Below are 27,567 nucleotides of genomic sequence, written 5' to 3'. Positions count from 1 at the left end.
GATTATAGATATCTAGGAAATCAATTCATCATTATCTCAGTAAATTTATTATTAATTTATAAACAGTTGATAGTTTTATTAGGTTTCTTAAAAGTTTTGTTAAAATAGTATAACCACCTATATATAATTCATGCTTTGTATCAGCACTCTGAGGACAAGTAAAACAGAATTTTTATTTTAATGCATGAATATACTTGTGTTTTAAGGAACCAATATAGTGTTGAAGTGTAACCTCCTCTGAAGTGATATTTAAATATTTGTAGATATTTGCAAACATATCTCATAATTAAATTATTGGTATTTAAATTTGGGGAGATGCTTTTTTTTCTGCAATTTATTGCCTTAGAATTATGGAAAGAAGCATTCCTTTTAAGTAACATGATGGACCCCTTTTGTAAATTGTCTAAAGATTTACACAAAATACTCTCTACAGCAGAGCAGTACACAAGACTCTGGACTACAGGAAAGTGAAGTATCAGCAGAAAATATCTTAACTGTAGCCAAGGATCCAAGATATGCCAGATATCTCAAAATGGTTCAAGTGGTAAGCTAATTTGGTCTGTCTTCTTTGTGTAGCAGCCTCATTTGAAATTCTTAACCCTGGAGGTTTTGCTGTTATTTTTTTCAATTTGAGAAAACTGCTAAACCAAGTAACCAAGTTTTCTATTCTCTTCCTTTCTATTTTAACTCTCTGATTTAAAAAAAAAAAAAAAGAAGTCAAATCTTTGTAATTAGAATCGATCCCACACTTTAAATTAACATAGTTTAATATAGATTTATACAAATTTTTTTGCATTACACAAAGTTATCAATGCAAATCTTACATACAAAAAGTAATGAAATTAGACTATTCATTTGGTAAATCAGTTGATTCTAGCTTAATCCCCATATATTAGCACAAATAATATTTTTTAAAATTTTTATTTTCATCTATCAATGATCTCTTGGCCATGTAAGGTAATGCTTTTGATATTATATGACTTCAGAATTCATATTTTTCCTGAGAAATCATAACATGGTATGGTACCAAAAATATCTGCAGTTGTCTATAATAGCAGAAGTTAACATTTTTTTATTCCTTTAGAAACTATTTCAATAGTTGAAGGAGTTAGTTGTCCATCATTTTTCTGTTAATCAAACAGTTAAAGCCTGGCGCAGTGACACACACCTGTAATCCTAGCACTTTGGGAGGCTGAGGTGGGAGGATGACTTGAAGACAGGAGTTTGAGACCAGCCTGGGCAGCAAAGCAAGACCCCCTACCTCTACATTTAAAAAAAAAAAAAAAAAAAAAACTCCATATGATGGCATGCACCTGGTAGTCCCAGCTACTCAAGAGGCTGAGGTGGGAGGATTGCTTGAGCCCAGGAGTTCAAGGGTGCACTGGCTCACCTGACTGATTGTGCCACTGTACTTCAGTGTAGGTGACAGAGACCCTGTCTCAAAAATAGTAATAATAATAATGCTTTTGTAAAATTCTATTATCAAGCAAAAGAAGCAGAATACTAATACTAAAGGACAGTTTTGTTTTGCTATCCATGGGATAGTTTATCACCTAGTAATTTAAAAGCAAATTCTGACAACCAGAAAGAGTAGATTGGCTCATTTGGAAGCTGCACTTTTCCTAGCTATCAGAAGTGGATTTTTCACTTCCACAGTTCCTTTTTTCTGAAGCCTAGAGCTCAGGATATTGGCGGTCAATTTAGAAAAAAATAAACCAAACTTCGGGGTGAAAATAGATGAAGTTTTTTAATTAAGAAGAATAAAACACAGCCAGTTTAGGCATGAATCATGATGAACACATTTTTAAAACTAGAACCTAGGAAAGCCTAAGCTTAAAAGATAGACTTGTTAAAAAAAAAAAAAAAAAACAACTGTGTTTCACTCTTCTAAACAAAAGGGAGATGCTTCAAAATGACTGAAAGATTTTTTATATTAGCCCCTTCTTGCCAAATCTATATAAAATAAGAAATAGGAAAATCTATTAGATGATACTCCGTAAAAATGCCCTGAAATCTTTTATGAAGGCTGCATCTTAGGATAATTGTTAAATTCTTGATATATTGCCTTCAATTTTACAAGAACTTCAAAAACTCTTTTTCTTTTTCATTATAAATCCACCATCTGTTCATTTCACAAATATTTATCAAATACTTAATTTAAGCTAAGCTACTGTATTAGGTACTGTCTAGATTTATTTAGCCAGCTAAGGTTTCCAGATACCACTTGCAATTTTTATTTTTGTTATTAATTACATGAACAAGTTTGATTGCTTTTCAGTCATAAATATACATATAAAATAAATGACCCGGGCTGGGCACGGTGGCTCACTCCTGTAATTCCAGCAGTTTGGGATGCCAAGGCAGGCGGATCACCTGAGGTCGGGAGTTTGAGACCAACCTGACCAACATGGAGAAACCTTGTCTCTACTAAAAATACAAAATTACCTGGGCATGGTGGCACATGCCTGTAATCCCAGCTACTCGGGAGGCGGAGGCAGGAGAATAGCTTGAACCCAGGAGGTGAAGGTTGCGATGAGCCGAGATCATGCCATTGTACTGCAGCCTGGGCAACAAGAGTAAAACTCTGTCTTAAAAAAAAAAACAAATAGATGACCCTTTAAATATTTACTTTTTTAATCATATGTCTTATCACCTCATAGGAATAAGAGCCAAGATCCTCTACAGGCCCATGAAATCCTATACAGTTTAGCTCCTCTGTTACCTTTATGATCTCATATCCTCGCTCACTCTTCTCTAGCTCTACTGGCCTCCTTTTTGTCCCTTGAATAAAAATACATTGGCAGCCCCCTGTCTTGGGGCCTTTGCTTCAGCTATTCTCTCGGCCTGAAACACTTTTCCCCAGATACCTTCATGGTTTGCTCCCTCACCTCCTTCAAATCTATATTCAAAAATATTACCTTCTAAGTACAGCCTTCCTTGGCCACGCTGTTTTAAATTGCAGTGTCCTCTTACCCAATTCCCTTTACTCCTTCTCTGCTGTATTTTTCTTCTTATCAACTTCCAGCATTCTACATATTTTATATATTTACTGTCTCTCTTCCCTACAAAATTATAAACTCCAAAAGGACAGGGAATTTTTTTGTGTACTACACTATTCCTCATTCCTGCAACAATACCTTGTACATAGTCCTGTGAACGAAAATGCTTATAATTTGTCTATACCATTTCACCTTTTGATAGATTTAGGTGATAGATTCCTTTTTCACACTAGCTCAGTAGTTTGATAAACTTCCAAAATATAAGTTCCTGGGCCCTACCCTACAAAATTAGAATCTCTAAAGTTGGTACTTGATACATAGAGCGTATGTATTTTGGGGAAAAAAACCCTGATTAAGAATTGCTTAAAAACATTTTAAACTATGTCTTAATATCGTTTACATTTTTTAAACTTAAAAAGCATTTAAGAAAATAAATAATTGTTTTATTTTTTAAAAGCCTAAACTTTCTGGCAGTACTTGGCACTTAACTCCAGCCTATCCTTTTTGCTTGATGTCACTGAGTATGATTAGAGGTTCAATTTCTTCTGCCTCAGACTGTTTCTGATTTAAGACAAATTTTTCTGTTTTTAGCCCTTTGTCTCCTTTCTGCCTTTGGTGGGGGTTTATCTATTTCCTAAGCATTTTCAGCATTCTGGAAGTGCTGCTTCTTCCTGGCATCTCCTTCGTCAGGCACATGGACTTGACCTTCTTTTGCTCTGCTAAGTCATCAATCATTCTTCTATCTGCTCTTAATTTTTATGTAATTGGTTCATATATGCCTCTTAGTCATTAAAGCTGGAGGTCATATTCTGTTTCAAATTGTTTAGGGGTGATTTTCAAGAAGAAAGTGGGGAGCTACATCAAACTGCCATCCTAAAACTAGAAGTTCATCCAAGTTAAATTTAATTTTATTGTTTTTAGTTTATTGTGCCAACCTGCATCCCAGAACCTTATTACCCAACTTTTATTTCCTATTGCTCCCTGTCCTGCATTTCTTTTGTTTTTTTTGTTTTGTTTTGTTTTTTGTTTTTGAGACGGAGTCTTGCTGTTGTCACCCAGGCTGGAGCACAGGGGCATGATCATGGCTCACTGCAACCTCTGCCCCCAGGTTCAAACAATTCTTCTGCCTCAGCTTCCTGAGTAGCTGGGATTACAGGTGCCCGCCACCACGCCCAGCTAATTTGTGTACTTTTAGTAGAGACAGGGTTTCACCATGTTGGCCAGGCTGGTGTTGAACTCCTGGCCTCAGGTGATCCACCCGCCTCAGCCTCCCAAAGTGTTGGGATTACAGGAGTGAGCCACCGTGCCCAGCCCTGAATTCCATTCTTTAATCAGGCAGAACCACAAACTGTTCCCTGTGTAAGTGCCATGCTTTTCCTTCTCTGAATCTAGATTATCCTTCTCTTTATTATTACATGTCCAAATTCTGTCATCTAACATGTTCCTATGATTGTGTCCACTAAATCATTCCAGATTCTAAACCCACCAACACACAGAAAGCTAGATAGAAGTAATAGTTCCTTTTGTTGACCTATCCAATGACTTTACCGGTATTCTTTCTGCAGTTTGTCACTTAATACTTTGTTTTATGATTATCTGTACATATTTTTTTATCTCCATTTGAAAATGGAATCATGAGAGGAAGAATGGTGTCTTGATTAATCCATGTATTCATTTTAACACCTTACCCATACAGGTGCTCAATCAATATTTGTTTATGGACTCTATATGTAATCCTGCATATGATCTCTCCTTTCTCACTTTGTGCTCCCTGGATATGTATAAATATGCTCTCATTTCTTCAGGTTATCAATTTAAAATGTTTTTCAGGACCATAACAAGAATAGACCCAGCAGAGGTCTTCCTCGAGGTTGACATGAATCTGCCAATCATTAATTTTTGGATTATGATTATTGAGCCATCTATAAATTCACTCCTTCTTCTGTTTTCTAAGCATATCATGAGTGACTGTCAAAATTTCCAACAACAGATGTAGGCTACATATTTGACAATGCCCAGGAATTTTCTTTCCTTGGCATGATTACTACCAGAATTCCTGTCCCTTCTTCATTATCATTTATTTTGGCCTTTGTGTTAGGCACAAATAGTTGCATGTTTGCCTCATTGCTCCCTTTATCTATTGAGGAATTAAATTTTCAGTGGGGCAACTTAGGAATTTATCAGATATTCTAATACAGGCAAAATTAAGCTTCTAGTACCTGTAGATGGATAATATCCCCCATCGTGTCTGGATCTTTCTGCTTGTTTACAGCGTTTTAAGAAAGCCTTATCTAAATCTTCTACCCGGCTAGGTAGCCAAAAAGTATGCTCCATCTGATAAAATTTTTGCCTTCTTTTAACGTCACTTAGGGGTTTCTTTATCTCATGTTCAAGAATTTCCATATACGTGTATATATTTTGATTTATGGTTATTGTCCTCTTTCTGCTGGAAAACATTGTAAGACGTTTCTTTGAAATGCCAGTTCTCATACACAAGTTTCTTCCCATTAAGTGTTGGCAGTCCCCAAGATTTACTTATTTTGAAATTTCAGATTTGCTCTATTTACACACACACACACACACTTTTTTTTTTTTTTAGGCTGTTGGATTTGTTTGCCGTTTACATTTTCCTCCTAATAATTTCCTGGCAGTTCTTCCACTGTTTTTTCCCCATTATATTGTTGTTATTCATAGGTCTAGTCTTAAAACTTTAATTGAGGATTTTTTAATCTTTTGACTTCAGTGTAAAGCTTCTTGAACATACCTGTGGGTATTGCTGAACATAATCTGTTGGTTCTTCCAAACCACTTAGCACTTTTCCAAGAGTACAGTCATTCTAATGTCGTAAGTTATCACCTAAAATATTATTCTTCAGCAGTATCTGCGTAGCAAGTTGTGTTTCCTATATCCATTCCGTTACCAAACTATAACTTTTAACTGGGAGAGCAGATAACAGTACCACTTTGCTTTAGAAAATGACTCAGAGAAGTGGAGTGAAGAACAATCATTAGAGACCTATTATAATTTGTACCACTGAGCCATTCATTTTCTGTCATTGACATGGAAAGAAAACAGATAGCTTTGTATCTCTATACTTCAGGATAGTGATATGCCTTCCTATTTTCTGTGTTTGTCTTCTAATCGGTTGTTCCCTCTGAAAATGTGGTTAAGTTCTTCGAGTGTAACTGAGAACAAACAGGGATATAGATAGAAAAGCAAATTTGACCACTGGCTATAAGGAGGAGCCTAACCCCAGTTAATTCTAGAGAGTGACTTCATTACAGACTACCTTATCATACTGAAAAGCGTATCACTTTCCCAACAAGATTTTAGATTTGCATTAAAAGACCCAATTTTTCTCAACTTTAGGGGTGACTAACGTTTGCTTACCCACCACTCAAAATTCAGTTTTAGTTCTTAATGCAGAGAAAGACCGATAACAACATAATTCTTTAAATGAGTTCTAATTTGTCTCTTAGTATAACCTTGAGTAGTTTACATCCACTGTACACATGACTACAGGTTATAGAAACAGTTTTAGAAGCCTACATCTCAGCTTTTAGGGAATTGTTTATATTAACACAAAGGAAGATAGCATAGTCTCAAAAAAAAAAAAAAAAAACTCTTTCTGAAAAAAAACTGTATTTATACCAACAATATCTAATCCTTTATGCCAACAATTTTTAATCCTAAGATCCTAAAAATAACCATCTCTATACATTCAAAAGGGAATTAACAGTGCTACAAGGTCTTTCACCTTGTGAAAGGGTAATAATAGGATTTGTCTCTTTTTCAGTTGCCTTTATATTCTTGTCATTTAAAAATATGAGTTACTGCCCCATAAGAAGAGTCTTATACCTCTATTCCAATTATACTGTGTTTCTTTTTCCAAAGTGTAATATACTTCCACTCAGTATCATCTTGATACATAGCTCCTCAACAATCTTTTAACCATTTCTCCTAGTTTTTGAATTATTGTTTAGAACGATTTTGTCTTCTGTAATATGACAGAATCGTGTTTTTCAAGCCCTTTGAGCTTCTTCTGTAGTATAGAAAGCTTTATTTTGCAGACTTCTGATGTGATCATTCACTTCAGATATGGTAGAAAGTCTTGTGGGTTACAAAAACAGATTTTTCTTAATGTTAAGACTTCCTGGATATGAGGATGAACTCCAGTCCCCTTTGGGTTCCTCCCTAAACTGCAATGAAAACTTCCTCTTCCTGGGAACTATCTATCTCCTGGAATGCCTTGCTTTTATATATGCCTTGCTTCACTTGCCACATACCTGTAAATCTATTTTACAGTCTAGATAATGAAAACTATTTAATTAATGTAAACTCCTTTGAACAAAAATCAACACAGTCCTTCACTAATCACAAGTACCAGTCGACAGAGTAATAAGCAATACCTTACTTTTTGGTCTCCATGCCTTTTTCTGTCACTTCTGGATTACTACACTCTGAGAGATAAAACAATGATTAGATTAAAACAATTAAAGAAAAGTTGTTCTTTCTCTGGAAGAAAATTTCATTGCCTAGGAGTACACCCAGATCTTTTCCCAGTACTTCTGAAATACAACATGGTATAGTTTCTTAGCTTTGCCATCACATCAGGTCATGTCACCTCTCAAGGCTTCAGTTCCCTCACACATAAAATGAGATCTGAAATTCCTTTTAGATTTGTGATCTATTGATTGATCCCCAAATTTGGATCTCATTACTAATGAATGTTCCTGGAACACCTGCTGGCATTTTCTGACTTTTTTTTCCTTTTTAAGCAAGTTTTATACAAGATTTTTCAGTGAGTAATAGTGTTGTGTTCCAAATGTGGCAGATAATTGATTTTGATTTAATGTTTGTTGTCATAATAGTGCAGCACAAGCCTTTACTAAATTACATATTGCTTTTATAACTTAACTGGAATTGTGTACATAGATCACTTTTCCAACAATTCTCCCCTCTTTACTGGCAGATCTTGGTGAATCCTTTGCCAGTAATAAATTGTGCATTGGGCAAGTCCGACTTCCACATTAAGAAGCTAATGACTTGTATTTTTTGAAACCGTATTTGCCAAAACAGTCTCTTGGACGCTTAGATTTTTTTTTAAAGCTCTATTTTCTTTGGCTGGCTTAAAATGTGAATTGAATAATCTCTTTGGTTCTGGTGGTTCTGATGCATCCGTTGCCAGCGGTGAATGTTGGCCTGAGGAAATGTGACTTCCATTACCTAAGGATGAAGAGGCTCTAAATGATTATTAAAGATGTTCATCAAGAAGTTATGCACTTTGGACCTTGTGAAACCCAATCAAGCATGAAATAGCATGTTCTTTAGATGACAAACAAGATGTAGTTATTGTAAGAGTAATTAAAGTCTTTAAAACATTTTTTGGATATAACCCCAATGTGGCTTTCCATGGTTTAGAGAACTCCAGGTAAGTTCCTCATCAGTGATCAACAGTATAGTCAAAGTATAGTCAAAAAGGAGGAGCTACTGGTTCGTATATAATCATAGCTGTGAACAACACTGTTACAGGTTTAGCTTAATAGCTGTGATTTATTTTTTCATTGTTTTCTAACTATAGGTATAATAATATTAATATGTATTTCGTTTCTTTTATAATACCTAAGGTTTACTAATCAATATCAAGATCAATATTTATTGAGTACATGAAGGTTTATTTTGTGTTGTTTTAGCCTCTTTCTGTTCATTGAAAAATAAAGCTTCATGTCCAATGACTTTGATTTGCCACACTTATGACTATAAAGAAAAGATACAAATGAACATTTGTCTGTTTAATTAGTTGTAGAATTTAGCCAACTTTGAAAATTTTGAGTAAAACTATTTTATCCTTCCCATGAACTAAATAAGTTAGGCAGGTCTGTGTGACTACAACTAAAAGAAAGAAGCAAAGCTTAGCAAAATGGTAGACTATATGAGTAGTAATTTTGAGTTAGGATCAATGAAATTCAAGTGACCTCTGACATTTGTCCTCCTCCTCCTACTTTCTAGCTTATATCAAATGCAAGAAGGTTTGGATAGAGCTTTCCCTTAAGCAGAAAACTGTGACAGTTAGCCACCAACTGGAAGCCCCTGCCATATTACCTATGCTTTGCCATGGCCCCAGTATACAGAGGACCTAGAGAAAGATAACTTTTGTCAGACTTTTAGCAAGAAATTACAAAAATTACTCTCTGCTAAAGTCAGTGAACTGACCTCAAAGGAAATCATGTGTGAAGAATGATTATGGCAGTTTTACAGATTATGATTTTTCCATCATTTTAGCTGCCTTTTGAACCCTCTACGTTGCCTTGAAAGTTGGGGAGCTTAGAACCAGTCGTACTGTGTACAGATTTAATGTTGTTTCAAAACATAAATCTTTCTATTATGTATTTGCCCTTTTGCGTATTTTTAAATTTTCTTGTTATAAATGTTTGTTAGAGAGCAGTAAACAATGATACTGCTAAGTTCAGGTTTTAAATTTCTCGCTTTTTCTGATGCATGATAAAGCTAGAAGATGGAAGGAAGTACTTGCCATGTAGTGGGCAGATACTAAATAGTTATATGGTTGTCGTGTCAGTACCTACTTGGTAATATCATATATGCCTCCCTCAATTCTAATCTGTTTATTCTTCACTGATACCACTGTTATCATAATCATATAGCTGAGAATATTTTAATACTAATATCACATTTTTTATAGCCATCCTTAGTGACATTTAATTGCTGTGAAAATGTTCATTTTTGAAGAATTTGTTTCCAGGAACTAGTTGTTTACCAAGTATTTTCTAGATCTGTATAGGTCGTTAGAAATAAAGTTTCCATTTTTTTAGACAGCCATATTCATTTTACGTGATTAAAAAATTTATTTAAATTAATTGATATTCCTTCATTGAAAGCTTCGAAGAGAAAAGGTCATTGAGCATTTGCTTTCTTTTGTGTTATGATTCATTCAGTGAATAATGCATTATATGTAATATTTAATCTGAAGATTTTATCCTAAATGTACATCCTACTAATTTATTTATTTCATAAAATACAGTAAATTTTTTTTTTTTTTTTTGAGTTGGAGTTTCACTCTTGTTGCCCAGGCTGGAGTGTAATGGTGCAATCTTGACTCATCGCAACCTCTGCCTTCCAGGTTCAAGCCATTCTCCTGCCTCAGCCTCCTGAGTAGCTGGGATTACAGGCATGCACCACCATGCCTAGCTAATTTTGTATTTTTAGTAGATGGGATTTCTCCATGTTGGTCAGGCTGGTCTCGAACTCCCGACCTCAGGTGATCCTCCTGCCTCAGCCTCCTAAAGTGCTGGGATTACAGGCGTGAGCCACTGAGCCCAGCCTCAGTAAAATATTTTTTTAATAGGACTGTTGAAATTCAGAAGGCAAAGATATGATTGAGTCCATTTTATTAAATTTTAAGTAAAAGGACCCTGACTGGGGGACTGGCTGCCTTTTAACAATCCGTAGCATTTTTACAAATTCTACTAGTTCCCGCTCTCTGCAAAGAAAAAGCTTTTTCCACCAACGTATTCAGTAGATTTATTTTTTATTGTTGCCTTAGGTGGGGAAGAAAACTTCATGTTTTTCATCTTTCATAACTGAATTGTTACAATTCACACTCTTAAACTAAGAGGAAAAACTCTAAAATATAAGGAGCATTTTTAGTTATTTTTAAACAAGGAAAGTCATTTATCTTAAATTGAGAATGAAGTTTTTTTTCCCCCTTCTAATCTAAAACTTTAGGAAAATTTCCTAAAGTTTATAAAAGGATTTTGTAGTTTGACTTTCTTTAACACAATAAGAAATAAATGTAAATATTGGCAGGCCTGTAAACCTCCAAACAGTTTTTTGTGATATAAGAAACTAGTATTTAACTATTAGTGTTGCCATCATAATTTCATTAGTGTGGCTTCTTTACACACTTTCTCCAGTGACGCAAATACAGACGTGATTTTTTGGAACATCAGACTTATGGCTGCCTTCTCTCTTCTTCATTACTTATGTTGGACACACTGTCATTTTCACTTGCCAAAAAAAATCCCACAGTTCAGTAGACTTCAGTTTTGAGGTCTTTCTTGTCCTTCTTAGACCACCAGTAGCTTTGTCTGTTGGCGATCAGAAATTGGACACTTCTTTTTGGTGTTTAACAAACCAGACTGTTACTTGACTTCTAAGGAAGAATATAGCAAAACAACAAATTTTCTAAGCAACGTCACTGGAAACAACAGCAAATCCCTTTGGAATGCATTATTTGGAACACAGGCCAAATTATTCTTTTTTATCAAGCTTTATGAGATTTGTATTAAGGTAGGGATAATAAGTCTCAGAATCAAGTAAGATATTAGCAATTGTGTATATTTTTCTTTACCCATATGCATATACAGAAATGACTAAAAATACGAAATTGTATGCATATCTGTGCTGTTCTGCTGTAAGCAGACCCCAGAAACTAAGGTTCACATTTGGAGCTTACAGGTTTAGGTTTCTATTATTCTTATACTATAATCAATTTCATGAAGCTGATGTTCAAATAGAGGGCTTATCTAATTCTACCAACTTCTCTGTTCCCCATTCCTCCCTTCCCACCCATTGCTTCCCCTCACCTCCACCCAATATACACTTTCTTTGCTATATTTTAGGAAATTTTTTTTCAACCTCATTCTCCTCCCTTCTCTTTTCTTGGCTTTGTAACTTATTTGTGTGACCTTTCCAGTGATGTCCTGTGGATTATGCTAAAGTATAATAAATAAATCACATGCTTGAGTTTGTAGAAAGACCTTATACTATCAAACCATAGTTACTAGAAGCCGAAAGGTCTTTTTAAAGAACTATGACATTAACTCTTCTCTTCTCCTCTTTTTTTCCTAGCACTCATATTTTTTTTGTGGAATGTTTCAAACTCCTAACTTACCCCCTGTTATCATAAATAATTGAATGGCATTTAATTATCAAGTTAAATTCCCAGCTGTGTCAAGTAATCAGCTTTCTCCTCTACTATTAAAATTAATTTTGTATTAAGTATGTTTTGTTTTTAAATATGTTTCATTCAAGTCTTAGTTTTAGATAATATATTCAAAAGTGGTGTTAGTTTTAATTTCTTGCTTTCTTTATTCCAAACTTTAGTCTGTTCACATTGGATGCCCCTAGCAAGTGGGCTTTTTCCTTTTTGTTTTTCTCTTTTTTGGTCATTAAACTTATCTTCCACCTTCTTTGACTTCGAAACCTATTATAATGCACTTTTCAGAATATCTTAAAAATTGCCTCATGGAACAATATTGCTTTCAGAGGTATGGTTTTGAAGAGAATTCAAAGATGGTGCTATTTATATTGATTCGTGAAAATATTTAGAATGCACTTAAGTATTTATTTTTACCTGAGTCTTAGTAAGCTAAATTTTACTAATTTATAAGATAAAACACAACAGTTACCAAGATAAGTGTATAAATGGGCCTGCAAATGACCACCTTGCCTTTGCTACTTCTCATGAGAGTCTTCTTAGTAACCTGTAAACTCAAAAGAAAGCCTCTGCTTTCCTAGCCTTATTTAACCTAGCAGGCTGTGAAAGGGGATGTAGGTATTTTCTCCTCCATAGCCAAAATAAGTGATTATGACTCTTTCTATAGCTATCTTTTCTGGGCAGTTTTTTAAAAAGTAAATAAAAATTAAATTCTTTGACATAAAATGTTCTGATTTAAAAAAAGGAGGATTAAATTTAATGATTTAACTTAATTTGGCAAGATCTGTGAGATACAAGATACTATGTTATATATAGTGTCCTTAACTTTGAAGACTTTCCATATTAAATTTGTAATAAATTTAGCTCTCACGTTTGTACATATGCATGCCTGGACTTAAACTGAGATTTTATTGGGAAATATAAAATCAGCATTTTGGAGGGGAAGGAGTATATCTGGACAAGTATGTACTTAAAAGTTTGAGACAAGTGCACATATGATAGGCTATATAAAGATTTGTGTATATTTCTAAGTATTTGTGTTTTTCATTTTAGACAAACTCCTATCCCATCTTCAAGATGTATATTTCAAGATAGCTATGGGAGAGGAGTTTAAAAGTTCCTACCACAAATAATAAATATTTGAGGTGATGGATATGCTAAATAGCCTAATTTGATTATTCCTCAATGTCTACATGTTTCAAAACAGCACATTATACACAAAAATATGTGTAATTATTATTTGGCAATTAAAAAGTAAAAAAATGAACATCACAACTGGCTAATGATAAAGGAAAAGTGTACAACAGCAATAGAGAGGTGACTGGGCTTTTTCCTGAGTGTGCCTGGGTGTACTTTCCTTCTTATGCCACACGGGGTGAGAGAGAGGGTCCCATGCTGTGACCCTGCCTCCTTTAAGGAGATAGAATCAAGGCCCTCAAATTGAACACATAAGTGTTTCTTATCCTTGGGGATGGTGTGAAGAGAGGGGAGTTGACAGAGATCTGATTACATCTTCTCCCCTTGGAGCTTCACCAAGTGAACTTGGAATAAATGTTTAGTTATACATCAAGTCTCTTTCCTTTTCAAGTAAACGTGTCTATTTCTGTCATATTCTTTTCTTACTGTTTTCATATTCTTAACCTGAACTCTGAGATTCACGTGTTTTTACTATTTTTGTAACGTATATACTTCTAAAATTGTCATTAGTTAGTGTTTGCACCGGTGTTGGGAAGATGTGTAATATAGTCCCAGGGAGGTTCTTGAATTAGATTTGATTTTTGTGTCTAAAGTATTCAAATGGAATTGAACTGTTTGCTTAATAAAAGAACATTAATGTAGCTATACTTAAGAGCAGAAGTCTCTGAAATCTTTGAAAAGATACCTATTCATATTGTTAACTATTCATTGTATCGCTTCAGCTGGTATTTTAATCATTTGAGTAATGTTTCCTTTCTTTTGGTGATATAAGAAGAGTGAGAATATGATTTCTGTTCTCTATACAGCAGAATTAGTAATGAATAAGCTCAAATGATGTAGTTTGGGCTTATGTGGTATTGGATAAGACTGATTCTGTTAGGTCAATGTAAAATGGGTACTTCACTAAATTATTCAAGTCCTTGGCACATGTTAATTTAAAAGTAGAATAAGAACTCTTAAATAATGAGGCATCTAAAGGTCTTGTTTTAGATGGTATGTGTAGACATATAAAGGAGGCATTTTTAATGATGAAATTATCTTATATCCTTTGCTTAGGGTGTACCAGTGATGGCAATAAGAAACAAAATGATATCAGAAGGACTAGACCCAGATCTTCTTGAGTAAGTAATTCTTCTAATATAATTATATTATTGCCAGGACATTGAATTTGTCAGTTATAATAAAAATATTTCAAATTCTCTATATTTTTATCCCTACAGTGTTTTATGGTTGAGGATATCATCTTTGTAAATAGTGTCTCTGTTATGTTACCAAAAAGAAAAATATCCTATTCTACTAAAACCAGCCTTTACACATTTTAGGAACAGTTTCAATAGATTAGTAATGATTCTAGATATCCAAAGGAGCTAGAATTTAATGACAGTTGTTTTTTTGTTTGGTTTGGTTTCCTTTTTGTACTACCTCTTGGTTTTTTGTTTGTTTGTTTGTCCTTTTTTGGTGGGGGGTGATTATTATCTATGGGGGGTAGATGATTTCATTTAAGATCTCAGTGTGTAAGAAATTTAGTCTGCTATAATCTAGGTTAAGCCAGATTGAGAAATAAATAGGCTAAAGTTTCCCTAGGTCTATGTTAATGATTATTAAGAAACTAGATACTAATTTATGTGAGTTTTTTTAACCTGAAAGTATTTAATCCCTTATTGTGTGAATTTTATAAAATATTTTTGAGAAATGATAAAAAAAATTGTAGCTCAGAAATTTGACAACAATTTATTTCATCCAAGCAAATCTGGCTGCATAGTTCAGTTCATCTTGTATAAAATATATTGTAATAGATTCTTCAGAAGAATTCTGTTTTGCAAGTATCTAGGTACTTGTAAAGAATCTTTCCAGTTTGGGGTTGTAGTTCACCCCAATGTATTTAGCTGCACACTCCAACCATTCATTACTGTACTAGCAGAGTATACTTTGGAATTTTTCTTGGCTCTCAGTCCTCCAAGAAAAGGTGTACACTTTGGTGGTAAAACATTATGAAGTAGTCTTTGTCTCATATTTTATCTGCCAAAATATGAAATTTATGAATTCTTTTAAAGTCTACAAGAATAAATTTCAAACATATATCTACAGTTGGTATACATCCAAGTAGCAAACAGTTCAAGTACAATGGCATAGCTTGGCAACTTGAACTGAAGGATCTCTGAGATATTTGGCATTTGTTCTGGAAATTGTTTCTGACACACACATTGAAAGCCAGATGGATTGTGATATATATTTTAATGTGAATCAGACCTATAGGTTCAATCCATTTTGGTACTCATTGCAGTATATAGGTTGTAAATATATTTAACATTAACTATGACCACCTTTTGCTTCTGGAAATACAGTTAGACCTCCTATAATAACAGAGAACTAAAATTACCTTTAAAATGATTATCTTTTTCTAGAGAAAATATAATAAATGGAAAACTAGCACCCTGTAAGCATCAGCATGTGCTGGATATCCAAGACTTTTACCTGCTACTGGCTTCATTTCATCCCCTGCCCAGCCTAAACCTACTTCATAATCCTTTACTTCAACCAGCTACCTGTACTAGCAACTTGATAATCATCCTCGATTCTGTCTTCTTCCTTACCCACTACAGTGTCAATCACTATGTGTTCTCATTTTTAATATCTCTCACATCTCACCGTATACCTCCATATCCATTGCTGTTAAGTTCACGCCCTCATCATTTGTCATCTGAATTACTATAGTAGCTACTGATTGGTTTTCCTGGTCTCTTTCAAGCCATCCACTAAAGCCTGAGTGGATCTCTTCATACTTCATTCTTGCTTCACATCTTCCTGTGACCCTCCACTCCCATCAACATGTAGTCTAACATCTTAGTATTGCATAGAAATGCTTTTATCATCAAGATGCAGATTCTCTCACTAGCATCCTCTCTTGCGTTTCTTTCACATATGCCTATTTCATATAGCCATAGTGAACTACTTGCAGTTCTCTGAATGTATCGTTTTCCTATTCCCTTTTGGTGTCTTTAAATGTTCTCCTTTCTCTCTGTGGAACTCCCTTCCCCCATCTTACTGGCCTGGCTAACCTATTATTCTTCAAGACTCCATCAGGTATCACCACCTGATAGAGTCCATAGGTAACTACCATGGGGGAAGATCCCAGGCCCTTCAACATTTCGTTGTGTCTCGCTTGGCCAGTTTGAGGGTATTTCATTGTCTATAAATGTTGAGAAACATTCAGTTGTGAGGTAGTGCCAAGTTTAAGGGTAAAATTCCAGTAACAATTAACATTGTCTTACAGAAAAGCTGCTCCTCAACCACAGCCTGGAGCCTGAATTCTGACCCATTACCTCATATGCACATGCCATTAGTCACCAGGGGCACTGGTTATGGGGGGGATGACTCACTATAACCTATCACCACTACTAGCAACCCAGTTTCAACTGTATTTAGCTAGATATGATAAGTGCAATCAACTACCGTGTTAACAGAGGAATTATGGTGCTTTTGGAATCATGTTTACATAAAAGTTACGGAGCCTCACTTCAGGAGAGAAGTATGAGATGATGAAAGAGAAGAAAATGTGCCATCCAAGGGAAGAGTACACTTTTATTTAGAATCTTAGGTACATTTTAAGCCTCAGCCAAGAACTTTCAGTAAAGATTGTTCTGTGTTCTTTTTTCTTTTAAAGTATAAACATACACTTTATTTTTTATTAGCTTTAAGTAGTAAGACAAACTCATACAACTGTTGGAAGAAATGGCCTAGCTCTGTCTGCACTGAGCAAAGGGCAAAACTGAGGTTAATACAGAAATAAATACTGATCAGAAAATATATTGCTATTTGATTGGCTTATTTGTATGAAAAATTGGAAGCTAAGAGTACATAATTTTAAATCAAAAATATTTACATGATGAGAGAGAAGAGATCCTAGCAATTTTCCCAGGAAAATGACTATTACAGAATTTAGAAAGTCTATAAAACTGTAGAAAATGCGTGATAATTGCTAAGTAAATATTGGATTTGATTCACGTGATTGTTTTTAAAAATTAAATTTTTTGAAAATAACAATCATTTATATATAACCAAGAATTAGTCCTGTTTAGCTTCTAAAAATTAGTTTCACTACCAGTGAGATAAAAAGATATGTGAAAGAGTATTTGTCATCAAAATACTCAAAAGAGTTAAGGGGAAAATGGAAAAATTTGATTGGTTTTTGGCCAAAGGTTAATACATTCAGAAATATACAATGGGTAAATCATGCCTTAAATATTCTTTCAATCACTGCCTAGATTTTCTTGCTTAGAAAAAAAGAAAAAAGTTTCACCCCATCCTGTTCTGTACTCTTACATTTATGTCCCTGAACTAGCGTTACTATTGTTACCTAGTAATTGCTACTTTTACAATTCTAGGATAAACAGACTAGCTTCTGGACTTGCCCATGGGCAAGCCATGAAATTCACAATGGTTGAGGCTCAGGATGAGGCAGACTTTAGAGATGGTCTACTTACTTGTATTCAGATTCTACCCTGCCACTTTCTAGTTGTATAACCTTGGTCTGATTACCAAACCTCTCTGTGCATCAGTGTCCTCATCAGTAAAATGGGAAATAGAAGAGTTCGCTCCTTATAGAGTTGTTCAGACTAGATAGTTAATGATGTAAGCACTCAGCACACACAGCTCTGGATAAGCAGTAAATGTTTAATACATATTAGTTGTGATTTATGAATGTTTTAATCGAGGACTATGTAGCAAATTCTAGACAATGGATTTATCAGGCTTTGGATAACAACTTGTTTATAATCCTGTAGTTGCCTATATACTATTATGTTCTCAACAAAGACGTATTTAACATATACAGAGTAGTTATCTTTTTAAATTATATTCTGTTTTCTCAAACTGAGAACCTATATTGTTAACTTTGCTTTAAAGAACAGATTTCTGAATTTGAAGTTCAGTTGAACACACTCCTAACCTTAGTGGGAGGGTGCAGTGTGCAGCTTATCGATTTGACTAAAGAAAGCATATAATTGAGTTCAAGTTACTGTGCAGACTTTGAACAGAACCAGCTCAGTTGGCATTTCTCCTGGATATATCTATCCAAAAGACATTTATACCATCCTCCCAGACGGTGGAATGACCACTCTTATGGTTGCCAGAAATAAAAGTAGCCACCTTAGCCTACTTATCGCTGAGACAAGAGGGGATTTATTATTGTTAAACAAAAGGATACTGGAAAGCAAGAAAACTTTTTTTTACATGGCATGCCCAGCAGATTTTCCTGCCCTCTAAGATCATTCCTTATCTGCCAGGAGGATCTTTACCTCCTGCTATACAACAGCATAGTGGAGTAAAGATTGACTTTTAGCTGATTGAGGACAGATTAGACCTCAGTTGCACAACTGGACATGCAAAAATAGGGTTTTTACTCTTTCCATTTTGTTAGTTTTTGCTGAGCTACGTTCTCCATTTAATGTAATTACCAGTCCTCATTCATTAGCTGACAGACACTAGCTAGAAAGTATAGGACAAACCATATCAAAAATTGTAATTGGTCTACTTTTAGAGAACTTGATCATAAGAATGAGAGAGATAATAGATATATCAAAGAGGAGATGTTAGAAAGCAGTTGTGGGTCTGTGTGTGGCTAGCAAGCAAGTGGCAGAGGAGCTGCTGGGAAATAAAGGATCCCAAGACCAATAGCAAAAGTCCATCCTACCTAGAACAGCTGCTTTTCTTTTTCTTCATGATATTAGGCATTAAATTGTTTTCATGGTTGCAGGAGTCTACCTACTAAGACAAAAAACAGGATATACCTGTCTTGATGAGAATTCAAAAGAGAAAAGACCAAATTAATCTCACTAGCTACTATAATTCAAAGTCAAAATTGTTACATTTTTAATTACCCAGAGGCCCTTATTAAGTCAATACAATCTAATTCAAGAATCTTAGTGTTTTGGGTCTTGTTTTTCTTTTTTTTTTTTTTTGACACAGAATTTTGCTCTTGTCACCCAGGCTGGAGTGCAGTGGTGCAGTCTCACCTCACTGCAACCTCTGCTTCCTGGGTTCAAGTGATTCTCCTGCCTCAGCCTCCCAAGTAGCTGGGATTACAGGCACATGCCACCATGCCTGGCTAATTTTTGTATTTTTAGTAGAGACAGGGTTTCACCATGTTGGCCAGGCTGGTCTCAAACTCCTGACCTCAGGTGATCTACCCACCTCAGTCTCCCAAAGTGCTGGGATTACAGGTGTGAGCCACGACACCTGGCTCTCTTAAGACCACCTATTGCCATCGCATAGCTCTGACAGACCATTAATGGACAACAGTACCATGTGACATTATAACTTTATGTGTGTGTAGTTGCCATTAGTGATTTGAATAATAACTACCTCATCATCTCCTACTCAGCAATATTTTTACTGACAATGTTTTTGGTACTTAATCTGCTTTAAATTCAATGTTTTTAAGTGTCTAGAAAATGAAAAATGTTTTTAAACTCTTTATCTTACATGTTTTCCCAAAGAATGTTTGGTTTTTGTGTCCTTAAAGTAGCTAGTTTTAAACACAAATACAAATCTTCCTTTAATGAAAACAAATTAAACCAACAATATTGGTATTTTAGGACTCTCTTCATATTTAGGATGGCAGAAATCAACTCAAACTAGTTTATGTAAGAAGGGAAGTTATGGACTCTCATAGCTGAAAAATCTAGGTAAGGACAGGATCTAGGGACTCAGTGTCATCAGGGCTGGCTGACTGGCATTCTTCTCTCCCCACTTCATTCTACCTTTACTTCCTTGGTGTAATAAACCGTGTCTCTCCTAGTGCTGATGAGTTTCCTCTCTGAAGCCTGGGAACATAGCCCCCCAGAATATTGCTAGTTTTTCCAGTTGAACAGAGAGAGAGTTCCCTCTTCTCCATAACTCATAGCTCATTTATAAGGAAACATTCTGACTAGCCCTGTTTGAATTGTGTGCCTTTCCTTGAATCCATCTCTCTCTCGCTGCAAGGGAATAGATTCCTGTGATTAGCCGGGCCTAGACTGCGTGACTGAAACAAGGAAGTGGATAGGGAAAAGATGAGGACAGCGAGGATTCTAGTTGACAACCTTCACTGATTCACATCAATGGGAGAAGAGTGGGTGTCAAAATTAGAATGTGCACAGCATCTGGTATGCTAAAAAGGGCAGATTTGTATATACTTCGTCCTTTCTCCTGCACCTTTCTATATTTTGGCTCATTTTTAGTTGAGGTCAACCTAGTAACTTCTTTGAAAAGATATATATTTTTAAGATGTATCTTAAAAATATTTTTAAGATATATTTTTAAGATATAAGTTTAATAATTAGCTTAAACTTAAACTTTTTAAAAATTTGCTTTTATTAAGAATTTTGCTGATAATTTTGGTGTCACAAATATAAATATGCTTATTAAAATGTAGCCACCAATTTAGTGTTTTTATTGTAACCACCAAAGATTGAAATTGTTAAAAAAAAATACACATGATATTCATGATATATATTTTTCTGTATTTTGTTGATATAATCTTTTTTGGAAATTCACTTATATATTTAAAATAACAAGAGACTATTATAAAGTCCTCATTTCCAAATTTTTAGTAGCAAAGTGTGTTTTCTTTGAATTGGGAGAAGCTAAACTTTAGTAGTTTAAGGTAGCAACTTTTTCAAATATGTCTTTAAATTTCTTTCCATGAAAAACAACTTACAGGGTAAAGTAAGAACATTTATGATCAAAATATGCAGAGCCAAATTTCTGTTCCCCTTGAAAATACAAATATCCAGGCTGGAAATGATGGTATTGCTGTGAGTTTTATTATTACTAGTAATACTTAAAAGACTTTACAACTTACAAAATGCTTTCCTATCTTCATTTGATTCTTGTGGCTTGCTTTTCTTTTTCGTACCCAAAGAGAACTAGTATGTACTTTTTCTTTTGTTCTCCTGGCAATTCCAATTTCAAGTAGCATAAAATTTATTTTAACATGAATGAGGGGGCCAGGCACGGTGGCTCATGCCTGTAATCCCAGCACTTTGGGAGGCTGAGGCAAGCAGATCACCTGCAGTCAGGAATTCGAGACCAGCCTGGCCAACATGGTGAAACCCTGTCTCTCCTAAAAAATACAAAAATTAGCTGGGTGTGGTGGCAGGCTTCTGTAATCCCAGCTACTTGGGAGGCGGAGGCAGGGAGAATTGCTTGAACCTGGGAGGTGGAGGTTGGAGTGAGCAAGATGGTGCCACTGCACTCCAGCCTCTCTAAATAAATAAATAAGCGAGACTTCATCTCTAAATAAATAAATAAATAATAAAATAAAATAAAATGAATGAGGAGCCAGGTGCAGTGGCTTATGCCTGTAATCTCAACACTTTGGGAGGACAAGGATAGAGGATCACTTGAAGCCAGGAGTTCTAAACCAGATTGGGCAACAATGTGAGACCTCATCTTTACAAAAATTTAAATTAGCCAGGCGCAATGGTGTGTATCTGCAGTCCCAACTACTTGGGAGGCTAAGGCAGGAGGATCACTTGAGCCCAGGAGGTTAGGTTATAGTGAGCTCTGACCATGCCGCTGCACTCCAGCCTGGGCAACAGAATGAGATATCCCCAATAAATAAACAAAGACAATAATAAGTATTGGTAAGGATATGAAGAAATTGGAGCCCCTGTGCATTGTTGGTGGGAATATAAAATGATGCAGCTGCTATAGAAAAGAGTACTGTGATCCTTCAAAAAATTAAAAATAGAATTATCATTCAGCACTTCCACTTTGGGGCATGTACCCAAAAGAATTGAAAGCAGAGTCTCAAAGAGATATTTGTATATGCATGTTCATAGCAGCATTTTTCACAATAGCCAAAAGATGGAAGCAATGCAAGTAACCATCAGTGGATGAATAGGAACAATTATGGTATATACATACAGTGGAATATTATTCAGCTTTAAAAAGGAAGGAAATTCTGACACATGCTACAACATAGATGGACTTTTAGGACATTATGCTAAATGAAATAAGCCTATCACAGAAGGACAAATATTGTATGATTCCACTTGCATGAGGTATCTAGTGTAGTCAAATTCATAGCGACAGAAAGAATAGTGATTGTCAGCAGCTGGAGGGAGAAGGGAATATTAATAAGTGAGTACGGTGATTCAGTTTTGCAAGATGAAGAGAGTTCTGGAAATGGATGGTGATGATGGTTGTACAACAATGTGAATGTACTTAACACTACCGTATACTTAAAAATGGTTATGATGTTAAATTTTATGTTATCTGTATTTTACCACGATAAGAAAAATTGAAAAAGAAAAAAATGAATGAGTACAGACAATAAGAAGTGTTGCTGAGGGTGTGGAGAAATTGGAACCCTCACACATTGCAGGTACAAATGTAAAATGGTACAGCTGCTTCGGAAAAGTTTGGCAGCTCCTCGGAGGGTTAAACAGAGTTTCCACCTATTGCTCCTGCTAGATGTTCTAATCTCATCTAATGTTGCACCCCGGGGTACCTTACACTCTAACTACCAAATGACTTACAGTTTCTGAGTGCAGCCTGCTACACCACCCCATTTTATTCTTTACCCAGAATGCTGTCATTCTCTCTTATTTCCACCTTTTCTGTTTCTGGCGAAGTCTTACTCGAATCATAAAATTCTTCACAAGTATTTCCAATTATTTGGAGTCTTCTCTGACCAACTTCAGCGACCATTTTTTCTGTTCAAACAAACAGTTCAGCCTTATTTGTATATATACAGCTGTGCATCGCTTAATGACAGGGATCTGTTACAATAAATGCATTGTAGGTGATTTTGTCATTGTGCAAACGTCATAGAATGTACTTACACAAGCCTAAATGGTATAGCGTGCGACATACTTAGGCTATAAACCTGTACAGCATATTACTGTACCAAATACTGTAGGCAGTTGTAACACAATGACAAGTATTTGTGTATCTAAGCATATCTAAACATAGAAGTAAAAAATGGTACCTGCATAGGGCAGTTACCATGAATGGAGCTTTCAGGACTGGAGTTGCTCTGGGTGAGTCAGTGAGTGAATAGGGAGTGAATATGAAGGCCTAAGACATTATTATACCAACTGTAAATTTCATAAACACTGTACACTTGGACTACACTAAATTTATTTTAAAAACTTTTTTCAATAATAAATTAACCTTAGCTTAGTATAACTTTATCAACTTTTTTTTTACCTTTTTAACTATTTTGTAATACTACTTAGCTTAAAAGACAAGTCATACATTGTACAGCTATACAAAAATATTTTCTTTCTTTATATCTGTATTCTTTAAACTTTTTATTTTGACTTCTTAAACTTTTTTGCTAAAAACTAAAACACATACAAGGCCTACACATGTCAGGATCATCAATATGACTGTTCTCCTCCATATCCTGTCTGACTAGAAAGTCTTCAGGGGCAATAACACACATAAATCTGCTATTTTCTATTGTAACAATTCCTTCTTCTGCAATATCTCCTGAAGGACCTCCCTGAGGCTGTTTAACATTAACTTTTTTTTTCAAAAAGTAAGTAGAAGGAGTACACTCTAAAATAACAACAGAGGCCAGGCACAGTGGCTAACACCTATAATCCCAACACTTTGGGAGGCTGAGGCAGGTGCATCACCTGAGATCAGGACTTCGAGACCAGTCTGGCCAACATGGAGAAACCCCATCACTACTAAAAATATAAAAATTAGCTGGGCATGGTGGTGCATGCCTGTAATCCCAGCTACTCAGGAGGCTGATGCAGGAGAGTGGCTTGAACCCCGGAGGCAGAGATTGCAGTGAGCCAAGATTGCACCCCTGCACCCTAGCCTGACAGAGCAAGACTGTCTCAAAAAATGTAAAACAAAATGAAATAACAAGAGAGGCTGGGTGCTGTGGCTCACGCCTGTAATTCCAGCACTTTGGGAGGCTGAGGCAGATGGATCAGTTGAGGTCAGGAGTTCAAGACCAGCCTGGCCAACATGGTGAAACCTGCTCTCTACCAAAAATAAAAAAAAATTAGCCAGGTGTGGTGGTGCATGCCTGTAGTCCCAGCTACTCGAGAGACTGAGGCAGGAGAATCTCTTGAACCCAGGAGGCAGAGGTTTCAGTGAGCCAAGATCACACCACTGCACTCCAGCCTGGACAACAGAGTGAGACTCCTTGTCAAATAAGATAAAATAACAGAAAGTACAGTATAGTAAATACTAGGCGATAGAGGTTTCTCAGCTCCATTATAATCTAATGGGACCACCATCATATGCAGTCCATCACTGACTGAAACATTATTATGTGGCACATGGCTATATCACATTCTGTAACAAGTTGTTTGCATTTCTGTCTCCCTCACAAAAATATTAGCTGCTTCAGGGAAGGAACTACTCGTTATTCATCTCTGTATCTCCCGTACCTAACACATTTTCTAGCAAGTAGTAGATGCATGATGATGAAAATAAATAATCATAGTAACAGCAGATATTTATTTGATACTATGTGCCAGATATTATCAAACACACTTTACATTTATTAATTTAATCATCACAAAATCCAGTCAGTCACAAAGTAGTTAAACAGCTTCCCCAAAGTTGGCCAACAAGTAAGAAACAAGGATGGGATTTCAGCACAGACAGTCTGTACCCAGAGCCTATATTCTTAATTACTATGCAATATAGCATCACGTTTCAATAAATGGTTACACATGTAAATTAATGAATTTTATAGTTTCAGTTTCTTCTAGTCCTAAGCTTTTACCCTTTTCCTTTTTTTTTTTTTTTTTTTTTTTTTGAGACAGGGTTTCACTCTGTTGCCCAGGCTGGAGTGCCCAGGCATGGTCACAGCTCACTGCAGCCTCTGCCCCCCCAGGCTCAAGCAATCCACCTCAGCCTCCAAAGTAGCTGGCACAATAGGCCGCTACTGGCTAATTTATCTTTTTTTTTTGCAAAGGATGGGGTTTTTGCGCTGTTGCCCACACTGGTCTTGAACTCCTGGGCTCAAGCAATCCACCCTCCTCAGCCTCCCAAAGTGCTGGGATTACAGGCATGAACCAATATCCCTGACCTACCCTTTTCTAAAGTAGCATTTATTTTAGGAAGTTATGTACATTGTTGTATTTGTTTGAGTTGTCATAGATACTAATATAATTTTGATGTGGTATTAAAATAATTCCCACTGGTAATGTTTTCCTACTTAACAAAGTGTAGACAGTAAGAAATCAACTATATAGCAAAGAGAAATTTACTGAGTAAAATGTGCCTAGTATTCATGCCCACTAATTCTAGAGTTGTTGCTTCTAATGCAAAGCGATGACGATGATGGTCCCATGTTAGTATTTTAGGCAGATGGAGCATCAGTCAAATCCTGGAACCGCCATACCCAGCTTTAAAATTTTACTGTATTGAGTACATAAGGCTTCCTTGTAGATACAATCTAAAATTATTCAGCAGAGCAAATGGGTTTATATTTGACAACTAGGGAGCAATGCCAGTATTTCTTTCTCTTTTGTAGTATGCCAAATATATTTTAAAATATGAGCCATAATTTTAATACCTAAAGTAACTGTTAGACTGTGCATTTTCTTATTTTAGTAATAGTAATTTCTGTTTGTGGTGAATAAGAGTTTTAAGTGTCCTAAATGTTTAATAAGAGTCAAGAAGCCTGAGGGAGAAATCAGTCTGGTAGTTTTTCATTATTAAGATAGAGCAGTTATAGGCCAGGCACGGTGGCTCACACCTATAATCCCAGCACTTTGGGAGGCCAGGGCGGGTGGATCACAAGGTCAGGAGATCAAGACCATCCTGGCCCCCATGGTGAAACCCCATCTCTACTAAAAATACAAAAATTAGCTGGGCGTGCTGGCACATGCCTGTAGTTCCAGCTACTCAGGAGGCTGAGGCAAGAGAATGGCTTGAACCTGGGAGACGGAGGTTGCAGTGAGCCGAAATCACACCACTGCACTTCAGCCTGGCGACAGCAAGACTCTGTCTCAAAAAAAAAAAAATATATAGCAGTTATATTGTTACTCCTTTTCCTCTTGGTTCCCCCGCCCCCAGAAAATACTTTTTTTGCTTAATTTACTTTCTTGGTAAGAGTGAATAGAGGCTGAGTGATAGTGCCACTGCACTGATTAAATGATTTACTGGCACAAAACTATTGAGGCTTAACTAGTTGACTATTTTAATAACATCATTAAAATTTCATTTAGGTTTATTAGAGCACATCCATGCAAAGTTGGAATCTAACCATTCTCATGTCTCCTTATTATGCCTAGGGGATCTTTGAAACAGTATTTTTGCCAACTCATACTTTCTATTTTCATTCTGTAAAGATAAAACATGGAAGTGAAAACGTTTAACAAACATTAAGAACCTTTTTTGACCAGGCACTCTCCTTCGCTACAAAATTTCCACATTACCTATTTTTTAATAGCCATTTTTGAACTCTCTTCCATTTCTAAGTTTCTCCCTGAAGCTCTCCTGAACATGAAGCGTTTCCTTTTCATTTCTAGCTTTCCTTTCTCTGTACCTCATGTACACTTGGAAGCTTCAGGGATTTAGCACTGGTCATGCTAGCCTCTACAGATCGCATCTCTGTCTGTAGTTGGGTCTCCATGGTAATGAGAAGCAGAAAGTGCTGAAGCAGCGCACTATGTAAGGACTGGCAAGAGAAAATACTGCCGCAGCCTCTACAGGCATAGCATTGAATCCCCATGGTGCCGAAGAAGCCTGAGAGAAGCATGCTAGTGGGGTAGTGCGGGAGACTAAGGACACGGACTTGGCAGATTTATTAGTAGCAGCAATATTCTAAGATGAACCAATTTTAAGAGTTTGTAAGTGTTCTTTTCAATTGGAAAAGACCTTTAAATTTTTTTTCCTTTTCTTTTAGGAGGCCAGATGCTCCAGTGCCTGATGGTGAAAGTGAAAAAACTGTAGAAGAAAGTTCAGATAGCGAATCTTCTTTTAGTGACTAAGCTTAATTTTGAGAAGAATTACATATGCATGCATAGGGGTACACTTACATTCTGTAAGAGATGAGCCTGAACTCTCTTAGTCATAAGAACGTCGAATGGCCACATGTCCACTACCAAGCTTCTTCTATGTTAAAAAAAATAATAATAAAGCATTTTTAACTTGCCGGTGTGTCTTGTCGCTAAAATAAAGGGCCTCGAAATGAAAAATAGGATAACCTAAATAAAGTACAATTAGTGCTACACATACTAAGATGGAATATTTTAAAGATGCAATGAACAATTACGGCCAGGCACAGTGGCTCACCCCTGTAATCCCAGCACTTTGGGAGGCCGAGGCAAGTGGATCACCTGAGGTCAGGAGTTCAAGACCAGCCTGGGCAACAACATGGTGAAACCCCGTCTCTACTAAAAATACAAAAATTACCTGGGCGTGGTGACAAAAATTAGCTGGGCATGG

General features: G+C 35.9%; 1 protein-coding gene across 6 annotated transcripts in view; it reads left to right on the top strand.

Moving 5' to 3' along the window:
- Window positions 1–27,275, top strand: part of WASHC3 (WASH complex subunit 3) — a 47,032-nt gene extending 19,757 nt beyond the window's left edge. For 2 of the 6 annotated variants that reach the window (XM_025403581.1, XM_025403579.1), the window contains exons 5-7: window positions 437–544; window positions 14,209–14,273; window positions 27,026–27,275. In XM_025403581.1, coding sequence (XP_025259366.1) covers window positions 437–544; window positions 14,209–14,273; window positions 27,026–27,110 — 258 coding nt within the window. In that variant the 3' untranslated portion in view covers window positions 27,111–27,275. Of the gene's footprint in view, window positions 1–433; window positions 545–14,208; window positions 14,274–20,853; window positions 20,949–22,433; window positions 22,523–27,025 lie in introns of all 6 variants that reach the window. The other 4 variants (XM_025403580.1, XM_025403578.1, XR_003121911.1 and 1 more) reach the window with 3 other exon arrangements.
- The last annotated feature ends 292 nt before the right edge of the window (window positions 27,276–27,567 follow it).

This window comes from Theropithecus gelada, chromosome 11 (assembly GCF_003255815.1).
Source record: "Theropithecus gelada isolate Dixy chromosome 11, Tgel_1.0, whole genome shotgun sequence".
In the NCBI taxonomy this organism is placed as follows: Eukaryota; Metazoa; Chordata; class Mammalia; order Primates; family Cercopithecidae; genus Theropithecus; species Theropithecus gelada.
Note: the sequence above shows the minus strand (reverse complement) of the source record. Positions and strands in the feature narration are given on the sequence as shown.